We start from the raw sequence: 15,255 nt of genomic DNA on the forward strand, positions 1-15,255 counted from the left end.
TCGATTATGTCAAATAGAATTTCCGATGCTGGAGCTCCGAAAGGATCTAGAAAACGAAAGTATGTTTCGATGTCCATCAAACAAAAAACGAATTGCTACAAAAAAGGGATAAAGGTATATCCTTTGTTTATCTAACCGTTCCGAAATCTGTTTATCAATTTCACGCTGCTCTGCGCGGGGGGGGGGCGCAATGAACTGGAAGTTGATCTGTCAGCAATATCGTTATCTTCAGGGCAAATGTTTTTATTTTATTCGGCTTATAATTCCTTACTAAATGTAGTATTTAATTTCGATGTACTCCGTCTTTGATATGATTTAAATCAAATTCCTCGTCATTATAAATATCACGAATACCCATCAAATAGTTTTCTGGTTGCAATTTTCTAATTTCGGCTATGCGTAAGATACGCATGCGCGCGTTGAAAGAAATGTTTAATAAAGTAAACAAATAAATATTAAGCTTCTTTTTTTGTAAATTTTGATACCTTTTAGATCATAATTGCTCATTATTTTATAAATTACGGTTTCCTATTTTTAATTTTATAATTTCTGCATGCCATCTTACCAGATTTAAAGTGATGATCTATAATCCGGAAAAATATATAATCCGGAATCTCCGAAGTCCCGACGAGTCCGGATTAAAGACTTATGACTGTACTTCCTTTACCATTCTTGATCGAATACTTTACACATTAACGTTACTCTTAATATTTCTCTTCTGCACAAAAACTGAGTAAAACCTGAAGACTGAAGTTTTTAAAAACGTCTCATTTTAAAATAAAAATTCTTCAAAAATCCTCCGTTAATTTTTGAAGTAATGCTTTTTATGACCTTGCTCTTTTAAAGGCTATTGAAGTTGTTGCCAAACTCTGAATTTTTTTTTAAAAATTAATAAATTCTTTTCCTAGAATTATGTTCTTGTTATGCCTGTTTATCAATTGATATCAATTATTATTCATATTTTTAAAGAAATATTAATTTTTCATTTCACATCAGAAGTAGCTCACTTTTTGAGTTTTGATTGTACGTCATTGAACTCTGCTGTGACTAATACAAGATGGCGGCTGTCAGCGGAGGCATCGAGGCAAAAGTAGTGTGTGAAATTGCATTGTTTTCCAAATTGTTACCGTAGTACTTAAATGGAATGGACGAGGAACACAAAGAACTCTTGAAATTTCACAGAACTCGATTTCTCCAATGTGTAGACATTGATCGTTTGATTCCACTTTTACAATCCAATGGTGTATTGAGCAATGATGACGTGACCGACCTCAGGAAATACAGTAGTTCTGGAGCGAAGGCTGAAAAACTCTTGGATTTATTACCTTCTAAGGGATCCCAGGCTTTTCAGGCCTTCTGTTTAGCCCTCGAAACAACATACCCTCATTTATTAACCGTAATGTTTTTGAGTGGCAATAAAAAAATGAGTGGTAAGTGCATGGGTAGCTAGTCGTGTGTATATTATGATTGATGCTGTCATGTTTATTTTGACCTGAAATTACGAATTACATGCACAGGAACCTTGAAATTTTGAATGATACGTTAAAATTAATATGTGCCTTCAAGTGTGAATAGCTTACTTGAAGAAATTGACTGAAGGTTATCACTATTAGAGCTTAATCCCATTTTCAGTTTTCGTAAGAGCAGCATTTGTTTACCTCTGGTAGTGTTATGAGCGAATGTCGCTCCTATTCTCAAGTTTTAAACTGTAAGTCGGTAACGATGATATTTTCCTTTAATAGTTGAACTTTATTGTACTTTTTCGTGATTACTGTATATCCGCAAAACTGAGATATGCAATTTTTCAGGTTTATATTTCTTTATGCAGATTACTGCCAGATTTAAAATTACAAGAAACTGCATAACTTTTTTGCATGAAATAGTGCAATAATAGTATTAATAAATTTTAGGCTTAAACTCCAAAATTGCCAAAAACATAATAATCACACATATTTAATATTGTTTCATTGTGTCAAAATGGTGAGTCTTTTTATTAAGTAATACATATTATAGTACAAAACAAGTTTCACTTTAAATTAAAATTGCTAATAATCAGGAGTAGATAATATAGAAAATTTCCATTTTTGCTGTGGAAAACTGCAAATTGTGCAGTACTAATATCTTAATATTTTGGAAAGGATACTGCTTTGGATTATAGATTCTGCAGAGTCTTTCTGTTTACTTGGAATTAATACAAAATATTTGGAAAAGAGTGACATTTTCATTTGGATTATAGATTCTGCAGAGTCTTTCTGTTTACTTGGAATGAATATAAAATATTTGGAAAAGAGTGACATGTTCATTTGGATTATTGATGACGCTTCACAGAGTTCTTTTATGATTTAGTTTTAAAACATCTGAAATTCAGTTTTGGTAACTTTACAAATCATTAAATCAACTAATTATGAATCTGTATCTGAATAAAAGAAAAATCTGCATATCTTTCTAGAATAAAATATAACTCTTTTGAATTCATCCCTGATCAGTGTTTATGATACACAAATTATTGCATTTTAATACATACAGTAATAAAATTAGAACTATTGAATTTACACAACAGATTTTTTCTTTAAAATTGTATGGGCATATTGAGTTTCTCATTCATATATATTCTGTGCACTAATGTGAAAGTCAGTCTGTCTTACAATATTATGTTTTTTAGTTACATTATCTCAAATTCTTTAGTGATCAGTATTCACACATGAGAATCTTAATGTTGGTGTTATGCACACGAAAGCCACAAATTTACTGTTAGTTTTCCATTTGCACACTATTTGACTTAACATGTTTGAAACAATCTACTTAAATTGCAAATATAGTCAACTCTCGATTTGATGGGCATGACCCTACACTTAATCCATGGGCAGCTAATATAAGGTATCTCTCTTGCTTTCGTGCTGCCAGCACACTCGTCACATATTCGAGAGATCCGAGTCCCGGTAAAGGCATTGCTCATTTTTCATGTCTCTTACTTCGAAATAAACTGATGTCTCTGCAGTAGTACCTGAATTAAAAAAGATGGTGGATATAAATTAGATGATTCTTCACCACCAGAATTTGGTGATTGGGTCCACTAATCCCCAGTTGCCCTTTAAAAGGGATTCCTGCCTTAGCATGCCTTCGTGGTGTAATGGTCAGCACACTCGGTGGCATTTGAGAGTCCCGGCGAGGGCACTGCTCATGTTTCATGTCTCCTGCTTCGAAATAAACTAATGTCTCCAAAAATTAAATTAGTATTTAAGATAAAAAGGCAGTGTTGATAACAGAAGATTAAACATATTGTAAATTAAGATACAAAGTTATAACTGTGGCATCACTTGTCACCTCTGATTTTATCCTCTATATTTTTTCCTCCATTATATATTTGTCCCACCCATGGCTGAGTGTTTAAAATCACCGAGTGCTGGAAATTTGACCTGGGTTTGATGTCGGATGAATGGGCTGATTGCATGGTTAGTTCTCATTGTTTTTGCCATGTGTAACACGAATATGAAAATTTCTCCTCCGGGAAGGCATTCTATTTCCTAAGTTTTATGTGCTTTTGTTTGTGCCATATTCAAATAACTTAACTTATTTGTATTTCCCATACACAGTTTTATAATTTGTGATTGTATTTTTTGCATTGTTCCTCAACAAGCAAGTTTAATTTTTTTGCAGACAGTCCATTTAATCCACCTCTGATTAATCAAGAGTTGACTATACTTCATTTCCATTTTGCTGTTTAAACAGCATCATTCTTGTAAACTTTAGTTTAGTTATATATTTTCGGTAGTTAAATATTAGATGATGGTTACAAAAAATATAATAATTAAGGTATATACATAATAAAAAGTATGTAAAGAATGACATAAATAAGACCATCATAAATCTGACATTCAATTAAAATAACATATTTGTAATCCTGCGTATTTATTACACAGAATCTTTGGTATCAGGTATTGAAATTTAATTCTTATGGTCTACAGGATTTCTACTGAAGAATTTTAAAAATGAAATTTTTTATGAGATTTTGAATTGTGGATTCCTTAATTTTTAAGAAGTGGAAAACTTATTCATCATTTTAAAAAGTTAGAATATACATTTCTTCCCCTCCCCATTCAAAAAATAACAAACAATATTGCTGTAAATTTATTGAAGTTCTCCCTTAACAACTGAATTATCCTTCTGTTCATAGTTCTTTTTTTTAGAAAATTATATATAAAAGCAGACCCAGCTCCATTATTTCTGGCTCTTAAGTTGATCAATACAATTGGCATCTCATATAAATTAAACATATTAATAATACAAAATATGCTTTTGTTTAGTTGTCACTTGTGAAAACAGCTTGGTTGTTGATTCCCTTCAAAAACTGCTGCGCTATACCGGGTGAATCTGAACAAGTGGGTAAAACTTTAGGGGTAATAGAAGGCACCTATACAAACAATATTCATAATTAGAATGTAAACAGTGAGCCGCTAGGTGATATTATAAAGAAATGGTATAAAAATCGGTCTACGCAACCAACGACATTTTCTAAGGTTGATTGCCGAGAGTTATACGAACCACGAAATTTCCACAGAGACGGATTAGTAAAGGTGGTCCAATAACTTGGCCAGCAATATCATCAGATCTCTCGTGTTTGGACTTTTTCTTGAAGGGTCATATGAAAAGCCTAATCTACGATTGCTCCATTGAAGCCAATATGGATCTAGTCACCAGGATCGCCGTTGTTGCCGCCGATGTTCGGGAAATGACTGGTGTGTTCGCAAATGCACGTCAATCCCTACCACGCAAGTGGGAAGCCTGCATTACTGCTGGCGAGGTTTTTTTCAGCATGTTCTGTTAATAAAATGTTTTCTGAAGTATCTCCTCTCAGTCTTGCGTTAATTCTTTAAATGTGACCGTAGAAAACTACCCTTTAACTTCTCTACGTTCTATGACTAATATTATTCGTATAGCCGCCTTCTATCACCCCCTAAAGTTTTCCCCCACTTGTTCAGATTCATCCTGTATAACTGCCTATGTCACTTATACATGGAGCTAGCCGTGAATAAGAGCTGTAAGCTATTACATTGATTTGCTCTAGTAGCTTGACCATTTTACATCTGAGCATGCCAGACAACGGTCAGTAATTTTTTCAGAATGTTCTCATATTAGCATGTCCCTGTGAATCTCTAAGAATCTATTTATTTATGTTTACTCCATTATCTATATGTTGTTAAGGCTGAGATAATTATCGTCGTACAAATCAAAAATGTATTTCAAATGCCTTTTACATGCACACATCATGAGTTGAATCATGAGTTTAAAATGTCATATTCGAGTATTCTTAATGTCACGTTATTGGACTATTGAGTAGTTACACTAGTTTGCCTCAGAACTATCTGTTAAGCAGTAAGCCAAATAAGAATGGAAAAAAAATTGCCTGTGAAGAAATTACTTAACTTATCAGATTAGACCTAATCAGACTATAATAAAACAAAGTTTTTCCAATTAAAAAGCTTCTTAAATATTAAGTGATAAACATCTTGAGGTGTTTCATGCAAAAATATAATGTTTAGAAAAAAGATAATTTTTAGAAAATTATCTGTAAGATGTAGGATTTTTTAAACTTAATTAAGAATTGTAAAGACTTGATTTTACTGCTAAATGGAATTATATTACTAGTATCCATATAGTTCTAACTAAAAATTTAAAAAAAAAAAAAATATTCCTCTATGTGTCCCATCTTTATTGACACAGTAAGTTATTTTCCCATGTGTAACATTTTATATGAGCCAGTTCCCTTTAGAAAACCTTTCATGAAGGCATCCTTTCCCTTAGGCAGTTAACCTTCACATGCTTTGTTGCAATCATCCAGATCAAACTGTTATTGGCAAAACCAGAAGTTAACAGTTGGTTTAAAGCTAATTTAACCGAATAATTAAGAGTTTTTTCCCCCAATGGCAGATTGTGAACAATTACAAATGTAACCCAGTCCATTAATCTATACAAGGCCGAATGTGGTGGTTTCTTTATTATGAAGGCACCTAATAGGTGGGCCACCATCGCCTTACCTATGATGTGACGGAAGTTACAACCATGCCTTCTCCGGGATTCGAACCCAGGCCCTTCGGCATCACAGTGAACTTCCCTGACCACTGTACCGACTGGACGACAATTAAGAGTTTGTTATTATCAGAAGAATGGAAATTGATATAATGAAAAAAACTTAGGGAAAATATGCAGTCACTTTCATGAGTATATTACATAAAGTATGATACAAAAATATTTTTTATACATGAGCACAAATTCCCCAAAACATGAGATATTTAACAAAAAATGTGTAAGATGGAAATAAATATGTTTTAGATCTTAAAAATTAAGCAAATCAACTTTATGATTCTAAAAATGAATCTATCATCAATTATTATTTTTAAGAAGGGGTTGAAGTCAGTTATTTAATTAGCAATGTAAAGTAATTGGAATTTTAGTTAAAAATTATGGCCAGTTCTGTTTAATGTGTCATTTGTTACACAATAGCCCACTTAATGACATCACTACCAATGATGTGTGAAAAATTTAAAGCTTGATTGGAGATTGGGGTCACAGTACCTACCCAGAGTGACATGATGTCTTGGAGCTTTGTCTTTGAGAAATTGCTCTAGTCTAATGGTTATAGTATGTTATTCTAAAATCCAGTTTTGAGATGCTGATTATTTTTAATACTTAATATGTCAGATATATAATAATTTTTAATTTAATTATCCTTTATGTATGCATTTCTGCGCATTAAATTCAAAATGTCATTTTCTCTAAATTTTGAAATATATATCGTTATATAGAATATATTATATATTTGTATTTTATCATTGTACTACTATTTAATGCATTCCTTCATTCTATTAAATATGTAATTTCCTGTATTCTAAATAATTAATTTTGCAGTTGTGTTATTTTAGCTTTTATCTGTTTTCTTATTACACACGTTTCTGTATTTATACATAATAGTGATTAATAATTTAGTAGATGCGAAAAAGATGTGGAATATATATCAATAAAATATGAAATAACAATATATAATTATAATGTTTAATATGTATTTGTTTAGACAAACTTTATGATATTCAGTATCAGGCTTGTTAAAAATAGAATAAAGTGTTAAGAAGTGGTGATAATTTTAAAATGTTTTTCAGATACATATTAGCATGTGAAATAATTACATTTTGTGGTGTGGTTAAGTGGTGATAATTTTAAAATGTTTTTCAGATATATTAAATGTGAAATAATTACTTTTTCTCATAATTAATTTTTTGTGATTATATCAGATAACATCATATTTTTTGGAGCAATAATTAGTTTATTAACCTGAGTGGCAGTACTGCCTTCATCTTATGTGATTTTTTTGTTGTTTAGTGTATATTATCTTTTTAATTAAGAGGTTTAGTTTCTTATTTTCTTTAATGGTCATAATATAATCCTAATAAATGAAAACAGAGACCAAAATAAATAATTACTTAAATTTAAAAACAAATCTTCTTCATAGTCTTTCATAAGCAGATCCAAATAGCCATGCCACACAGAGGGTTAGTAATAATTTACAAATACAAACTGTTAATACTTTAAAAGAAAATATTCTTCTTGTGTTTAAGGATGAAAAACAAATCATTGTATAGTATAAAAAATGTTTTCTTATATCTTTACATTCTAGAACTCTAGTATACATTTACCTAATTCTTTGAACACAGCTGCATGCCACACAAATTTTAAATTGAAACTAAATCTAAAGTGGGAAAAAATGTGTTTCAGTCTGTAATGAAGCTGCAAACTGGAAAATTAAAATTTGATACTTCATGTAGTATCCCTTTGACCATGAAACTGTCACCAAATTGCACAATTTAGTATCAGTTATGGAAGTGGGAAATAACAACACACTTAAAACATCTGTGCTTTCATTTGATGTAACTGCGGTTGATTCTTAATAAGTCATGTATCGTTCGTATGAATAGCAATAAAACTGTTATTGCTGTATATCAGGATTTCTCAACCAGAGGGGAAGGTCAAGCTTTTATTTAACCATTAAGTATTTAGTTTTAGTTCGTGAATATAAAAACCTATTTTTATTCAAGTTTTGCTACTTATTAGCATTTTCTTGTGTAATTTATAAAACACTTAAAAAATTATCTAAATAAATGTATATGTATTTTGCAAGTTCGGGAAAGGGAAAGAGAGAAATAATTAACTAGCAATGATGAAAGGAGCACATGGGACAAAAAAGTTTGAAAAAGTGCATAGATGTAAATAAATTCATTAAAATCTGAGACCTGCCTTCTACAGAATAGTAAGCTAATGAATTATTTTTAAGTTATAAGATCCTGCCATTAAAAAAAAATATGTTAGTGGACACAATATGGTCATTTGCATATGGCTGACAAAACAATGATAGACTGAAACAGTTACCTGCAGGAAGTTTGTACTCGTGATGTTCTGAACAGAGCTTCCGATAAAATCAGAGAGTGAGAGCATAATAAAATATTAGAAACTGAAGAAAGCCTTTTTCTGAAAAGCAAAAACAAAGGCTTTTGAATAATGTTTGTTTGTTAATGTTGATAACACAGAGGCATCACTTAGATCAGAATTCCATAGGAATGATTAGCGCAACTTTGCTTTGATCTTCACCAACTTTCATGGTCAATGGGATAATATGAAAGTACTTATTTTGGGTAAAGTGCAGAATCACCCACTTCTTTGTTTGGCACTTTTTACAAGAGTAAGAAGAATTGGATTTTTGTCAATTTTCTTTGACTTTTTAAATAAAAATAGGTCTATGTGTACATGGATAAAGTCAAGGGGGTGCGCAATGCCATTTTTGTGCATTTCTGGAATGTTTTTTTAAGTGAAAATAGGTCGATGGGCACATGGATACAGAGTTTGTACAATTCTTAAAAATGTGCCAAGCAGTGGGCGATTCTGCACTTTCCCCCTTATTTTTTGCATTTACAATAACTAATGAAAGTTAGTGTTGTATTGAAAAAAAAAAAAAAAAAAAAGTATTTAATTAGTATTTAATCTACAAATATTATCAGGAAAATGAATTTTAATTCTTTAAAAAATTTTTTTAAGGAATGAATGATGACATTTTACGCAGCAGTCCCTCCTCAGCACCTCAGTCACTGTGTTCTCATCCAGAAGTTGATCTCTCTCAAAGCATATTAAAATCTGATCTCCATGTTAATAGTGATAGGGACGGCTGGCGCAGAAATCACCAAAAGGTTCGTATGTAATGTTAAATTTATGCAATAAACACTACTATTTAAAAGATGGAAAAAATATATTTTTGGGTGCCCCTTGACAAAAACTGGCAATTTTTGGCAGTACATGGATACCGAGTTTGTGCAGTTCTTTGACTTGTTATTTTCGATTTGTGTAGCGGTGATTTTTGCGTCAAAAATTGCAGCTGCACTAATCCAAAATAACAAGTCAAAGAATTGCACAGACTCATCCATGTACACATCAACCTATTTTCACTTTAAAAAAAAAAAAACCTCAGAATTGCACAAACTTGGCATTGCGCACTCTCTTGACTTTGTCCATGTACACATCGATCTAATTTTACTTAAAAAGTCAAAGGAGCAGCTAACGAAAAATATATAATCTCAATGAACTACATTTTAAATCAAACAACTAAATAATATAAAAAAGAAAATTCATCTTAGCACTACACAAAGAAAATAACCATGTACCTTATTTAGAAATTTCCCTGTCTTAAGTCAAACAAAATTTCTTAACAGCATCCAAAATCTTCCTAAAATTGTCTGAACTAGAATCGGTTAGATTAGACTGAATTAGTCTCATTTAGAGTTAAAATACATATATTAGAACAGTGCTGTGTATAAATCTAATAAATATCCTAAGTTGCGCTTTCAAGATATGAAAAACACAAGTTGAATTTCGTCAATCAGCCCAGTAGAACAGGAGATATAGAAATGTCCCTCCTCTTTTTTTTGTGCAGTGTACATATGTAAATACATATTTTATTCATCTTCAGAAAAGCCGATTCCTCTCTTATCAGTATTGAAGTCTAGTAAAGCACTGGAATGTTATGTTTATGGTTACTAATTTTAAGCATTTCTTTCTTTAGTCAGATAGAGATACATCGTACCGTAGATTAACAACCAGTGGTGACAGTATGATTTCTTCCCTAAGTACCTTAAGCAAAAATCATGGTAAGTGGAAGTTTTGTTCGTTTGTAATGTAAAATGCTTTCTTAAAAATGAAAGCAAGAGTGTTATTTAAAACAAACATTCCTCATAAAATTATTCCAGTGAATGCTTGTAATGTTACAGATATTTTATTATTTCTCATGCCACTTGATTGATGTTATTTCTTCTAACCAACAATAGACACAATTTAATGTGGACAAAAAAGAAATTTTTGATCCATGTAACCAATTTCCAGCATGGGTGTTCTGACATTATTTAATTGTGCATTGCTGTGTAAGGTCACTGTAAAGTTTCATTTCATAATTGTTTTCATGAAGCCTGATGCATGGTAGAATTCCCTTTTTGTGTGATGCCAGTTGAAATGCCAACCATTTGAAAAGGGCATTTGAGTAATACAGTCAAAAGACTTTAATCCAGACTCGTCAGGACTTCGGTGATTCCATATTATATATCATCAGTTTAAATCTGGTAAGATGGCTTGCAGAAATTATAAAATTAAAAATATTAAACCGCAATTTATGAAATAAAGAGGAATTATGATCTAAAGGGTATCAAAATTTACAAAAAAGCTTAATATTTATTTGTTTACTTTATTAAACATTTCTTTCAACGCGAGCAAGCGTAAAGCATACATTACACATAGTTGAAATTAGAAAATTGCAACCAGAAAACTATTTGATGTGTATTCGTGATATTTATAATGACGAGGAATTTGATTTAAATCATATCAAAGACAGAGTATATCGAGATGAAATGCTACATTTAGTAAGGAATTATAAGCCGAATAATATAAAACCATCTGCCCTTAAGATAAGGATAGTGCTGACAGATCAACTTCCAGTTCATTGCGCGCTGCGATGTTTCTCCTCTCCGCAGAGCAGCGTGAAATTGATAGCCAGATTTCGGAATGGTTAGAGAAACAACGATTATGCCTTTATCCATTTTTTGCAGCAATTCCACTTTTTGTTTGAGGGACATCGAAACATGCTTTCGCTTTGTAGATCCCTTGGCAGCTCTAGAATCGGAAATTCTTTTTGACATAATCGAAGGTTCAAGCTTACTTTTATAAAATTGCTTTAACAGTCTGCAAAAAATAATAAGCTGGATCCAGTTAGAAGATTAAGGAACAATGCAATCTGCAACATTAACTGAAATAGATAATTAGATAGTTTTAGCTTACCTCCGTTCGTTATACGTTAAACGTGCATGCAAAAATGATATGCATTTAGGCATGCTCAGAAAGTTTGTATCTTTGAGGTCTGGATTTTGGGGGGGCAAGGAAGTTTTTCAATAGCATGAACTGGATATTACTTATAATTTTGCACAAGAAACAAAGGATTGAAAAAAAATAAAAGTACTCTCACGTTATCTGCCCATGGTGGCTTTTTTTGGCCAACTTAACATGTGAAAAACAATAGCCATTTCAGCAGCATACTGAAAATTGCATAAAACAGCAACGGATTAACTAGATTAAAAATGCAAGAAATGTCTATAAAGAAATGGCAAACTTTGCAGAAGACAAATATCTGTTACAAAACAGTCAAAATTTCATAAAAACAGCAACAGATTAATTAAAATGAATATGCGGCAAACATCCATAATAAAGCATTTAACTTTCTGTCTTTTTCAGTCATCTGTCCATGTGCATAGCACCTTGTTTTAACTTTAAAAAATAAAAAAAGAGAGAGAGAGAGAGCTGCAGAATTCTTTGCAGAGCAAACAGACACTGTTCTCCATGTACACATTGACCTCTTTCAACTTGGGGGGGGGGGGGAGAATTGCACAAATTAACTTCATGGAGTGCACATTAGTGCAGGTCTACTAATAGGCAAAACACCATATTTTTGAAAAGAATGTAAAACGTTTTCATTCAATAGTAGGCAAACAGTGGCATTACGTTTTATTACAAAGTAAAAACCCAGTAATCACAACATACAGACATCACGAACAGGAGCCTTGAATTAAAAAAATGCACTGATTATTACTACCGCTACTGAGATAGATGGCGGCATTATGCACTAACATTGTGCATTAGACTGTTCAGTCTGTCTTTTCACATGCAGTGATCTTCAGAGCCCTCAAGATCATTAGATATCTCTACTGTGGTACTTTTGATTAAGTTTGATCAAGTAATTTTTGATTAAGAAACTCAACGATTTTAAAGTGAGCAATGGCAACACCATATGGGGGGAAATATTTTTATTCCCAGCGCGTGAGACTGATTCTAAAGATATGCTCTTTTAAATATTTTGTGATATTGCTGTTGAATTGAATTTTATGGTTTAAGTGCAAAGAACATGATATTTAATAAGCAAAGATAGCACACAAAATGTTAGAAAAAATGCCGTGAATCTTCGGATTATGGTAACTTGACGGAACTTTGCCGACCAACCCTGCTACAGCAACCTGCTAGTTTTTCTTATGGACTATGGACGCCATTTTGTTTTCACGAAGTAAAGGTGTTTTTGTTTTGTTTTTTTTTTTTTTTTTTTACTCAGCATTTTTTCCTACAATCTGCTAGCCAAATTACGCTTATGCTAAAACTTTTATGGAACAAAAGTGCTTAATCATGATGAAGATTAGGTGCGAAATTGAGAGAAAGTGTAGAATCGCCCTCTGCTTGCCGCGTTTTTAAGCATTGCATATACATGGTATCCATGTACACGTTCGACCTATTTTCACTTAAAAAACATCCTAGAATTGCACAAAAATGGCATTGCGCACACTCTTGACTTTATCCATGTACACATCAATCTATTTTCACTTAAAAAGTCAAAGAAAATTGACAAAAATCCAATTCTTCTTACTCTTGTAAAAAGTGCCAAACAAATAAGTGGGCGATTCTGCACTTTAGCAGCGAAATTGTTTCTAAGTGCTTATTAGCTAAATGGAATTTTCCGAAAAATGTCACATTACATGTCTCATGATCGCTCATTTCTCTGAGACAAAATAATCTGTGATTCGAACTCTGTTCTTCTCAGATTATTGCTAAAGTCCTAGCTAGTAACCTTTATCGCCTTACCAAAATGTCGCCAAACTATCTGTTACCGTATTCCAAAGATTAGCCGAAAATGCTCCTTTGTGCATATCATAAAATCTGAAAGCTTTCAGATTTTTTAAATTTTATTTATTTATTTTATATAGTCCCTGATATTTTGAATCATGCAAAGTAAAGATATAATACGAGGGTAAGGTGAAAAGTTCTCATCCTGACCCAGAGATGGCACTCCAATCAACAAAAATTCATACTTTCCGCCTGGGTGCACGTGTCATTTGTTTGTATGACCATTTTCAACTTGTTCTCTCAAGTAGTATCTTTACATGAATTTTCGCAGTAGACATCTTGCATGTTATTCATTAAAATGGATAAACTTGAATATCAGGTGATCATAAAATTCATTTTGGATGGATTAATCTCTTAGAAAAATTCATCCAAAGTTGACCAAAATTTACAGAGACTTTCCTCCTTCCATGTCAAACGTTAAAAAGTGGGGAGCTGAATTTAAACCTGGTCGCTCATTCCTCGAAGATGACTCGCATGAAAGATGGTCAAAATCCGCAACCACACCGGAGACCGTCGAAAAAGTGCATGATCTAGTGTTGGACAATAAGCGAGAGAAGGTGAATGAGATAGCTGAAGTTATGGGGATATCGGAAGAAGGTCGCCAAACATCTTGCATAAAGAATTAGGGATGCGAAAGTTCTGTACAAGATGAGTGCCACATTTGCTGATGCCAATCAAAAGCAAATGCTCAAATGATTTTTGCAGTAATTTTTGGACGGATTCAGCAGAGATTCAGTCGATTTTGTGCAGCAATTTGTCGCCATGGATGAGACATGGGTCCACCACTACATGCCAGAAATGGAACAACGGTCCAAGCAGTGGGTGAAAGCTGGTGGTTCAGCGCCAAAGAAAGCACAGTCGATCGCATCGCCAGAAGGGTCATAGCCAGTGTGGTTTGGGATGCGAAAGCGATCCTGTTAATTGAATTCCTTGCAAAGGGCAGAACAATTGCAGGTGAATATTAGTTCAACTTTCTTTATCAGCTAGATTGTCAAAGAGAAGTGGCCTGGCATGAAGAAGAAAAAAATCATCTTTCACCAGGACAACACAGCTGTGCACAAGGGTGCACTAACAAAAGGAAAACTGCGGCTTTTGGGGTATGGATTGCTCGGCCATCCTCCCTATTCTCATAATTTGGCAGCCTTCCATCTCTTTCCAAAGAAATTTGTTTCTGGGAAGAGCTTCGCATCCAATGAAGGAGTTGAAAGGGTTGTTGTAGATGAATATTTTCATAACCTTTCAGGCTGTCACATAATGGTGTTGGAGTTATGCTGGACCAAGTGTGTTCAAGTCAAGGGAGTTTATGTAGAAAAATAATATAATTTTTTAACTGAAAGTTGCAATCGTTTGTTGTCAGGTGGAGAACTTTTCACCTTACCCTTGTAGCTGTTCTGAATTGTGGTCTTAGTATTAATTTGTTCCTTTTCTTCTTAATGTAATGAGAAAGTTTTTGTATTTACAGATATTGACTTCCATATAAAGTAAGAGCAGTGTTTCTTTAAAATTTTTGTTAAAAGAATTTTCTCTTTCTATGCGAGCTTGCTTTAATCATACTTTTGTTTTCAGAAAATTTATTTTGTTCTCCTTATCTTATAGGTGTGAGTACTAGTGATCATTCTTTAAATTCTAACCGTGACTATGACACAGTTCATCAGATGAATGATTCACATCATAGATATACTACGAATGATTTTTTACATAAGCAGGATTCATCATTGAGAGATTCTGACTTCTACCATACAAAAAAGGTAAAAAAATTTTGTTTTCCAATTATTATTATATACTGGCAATGTATTACTGTTGCTTGGTTTTTGTGACCGGAATCAATATATGTGCTTTTGAGCTGATATGTAATATATTGTGAAATAATGAGCCATTGTATTTAGAACATTTTATTCACGAAATGAAAATTAGTAACATCTGTAAAATTAATTTTTTAAATTGCTATTTTAACAGAAATGGTTTTTACTTATGTTTCCTGTTATAGAACAATTTGATGGGAAAAATTTT

At 32.6% G+C, this 15,255-nt stretch overlaps 1 protein-coding gene across 3 annotated transcripts in view; it reads left to right on the forward strand.

Annotated features, from left to right (window-relative positions):
• Window positions 1-1,053: 1,053 nt before the first annotated feature.
• Dlg5 (MAGUK family member discs large 5) overlaps window positions 1,054-15,255 on the forward strand; it is a 95,898-nt gene continuing 81,696 nt past the window's right edge. For 2 of the 3 annotated variants that reach the window (XM_035364813.2, XM_085812185.1), the window contains exons 1-4: window positions 1,054-1,430; window positions 9,082-9,230; window positions 10,100-10,184; window positions 14,842-14,993. In XM_035364813.2, the coding sequence (XP_035220704.2) occupies window positions 1,145-1,430; window positions 9,082-9,230; window positions 10,100-10,184; window positions 14,842-14,993 (672 nt within the window). In that variant the 5' untranslated portion in view covers window positions 1,054-1,144. Of the gene's footprint in view, window positions 1,709-9,081; window positions 9,231-10,099; window positions 10,185-14,841; window positions 14,994-15,255 lie in introns of all 3 variants that reach the window. The other variant, XM_085812186.1, reaches the window with a different exon arrangement.

The sequence above is a fragment of the Stegodyphus dumicola genome, chromosome 2 (assembly GCF_044657685.1).
Source record: "Stegodyphus dumicola isolate Sdum_Otavi_A_Nest chromosome 2, ASM4465768v1".
Lineage (NCBI taxonomy): Eukaryota > Metazoa > Arthropoda > Arachnida > Araneae > Eresidae > Stegodyphus > Stegodyphus dumicola.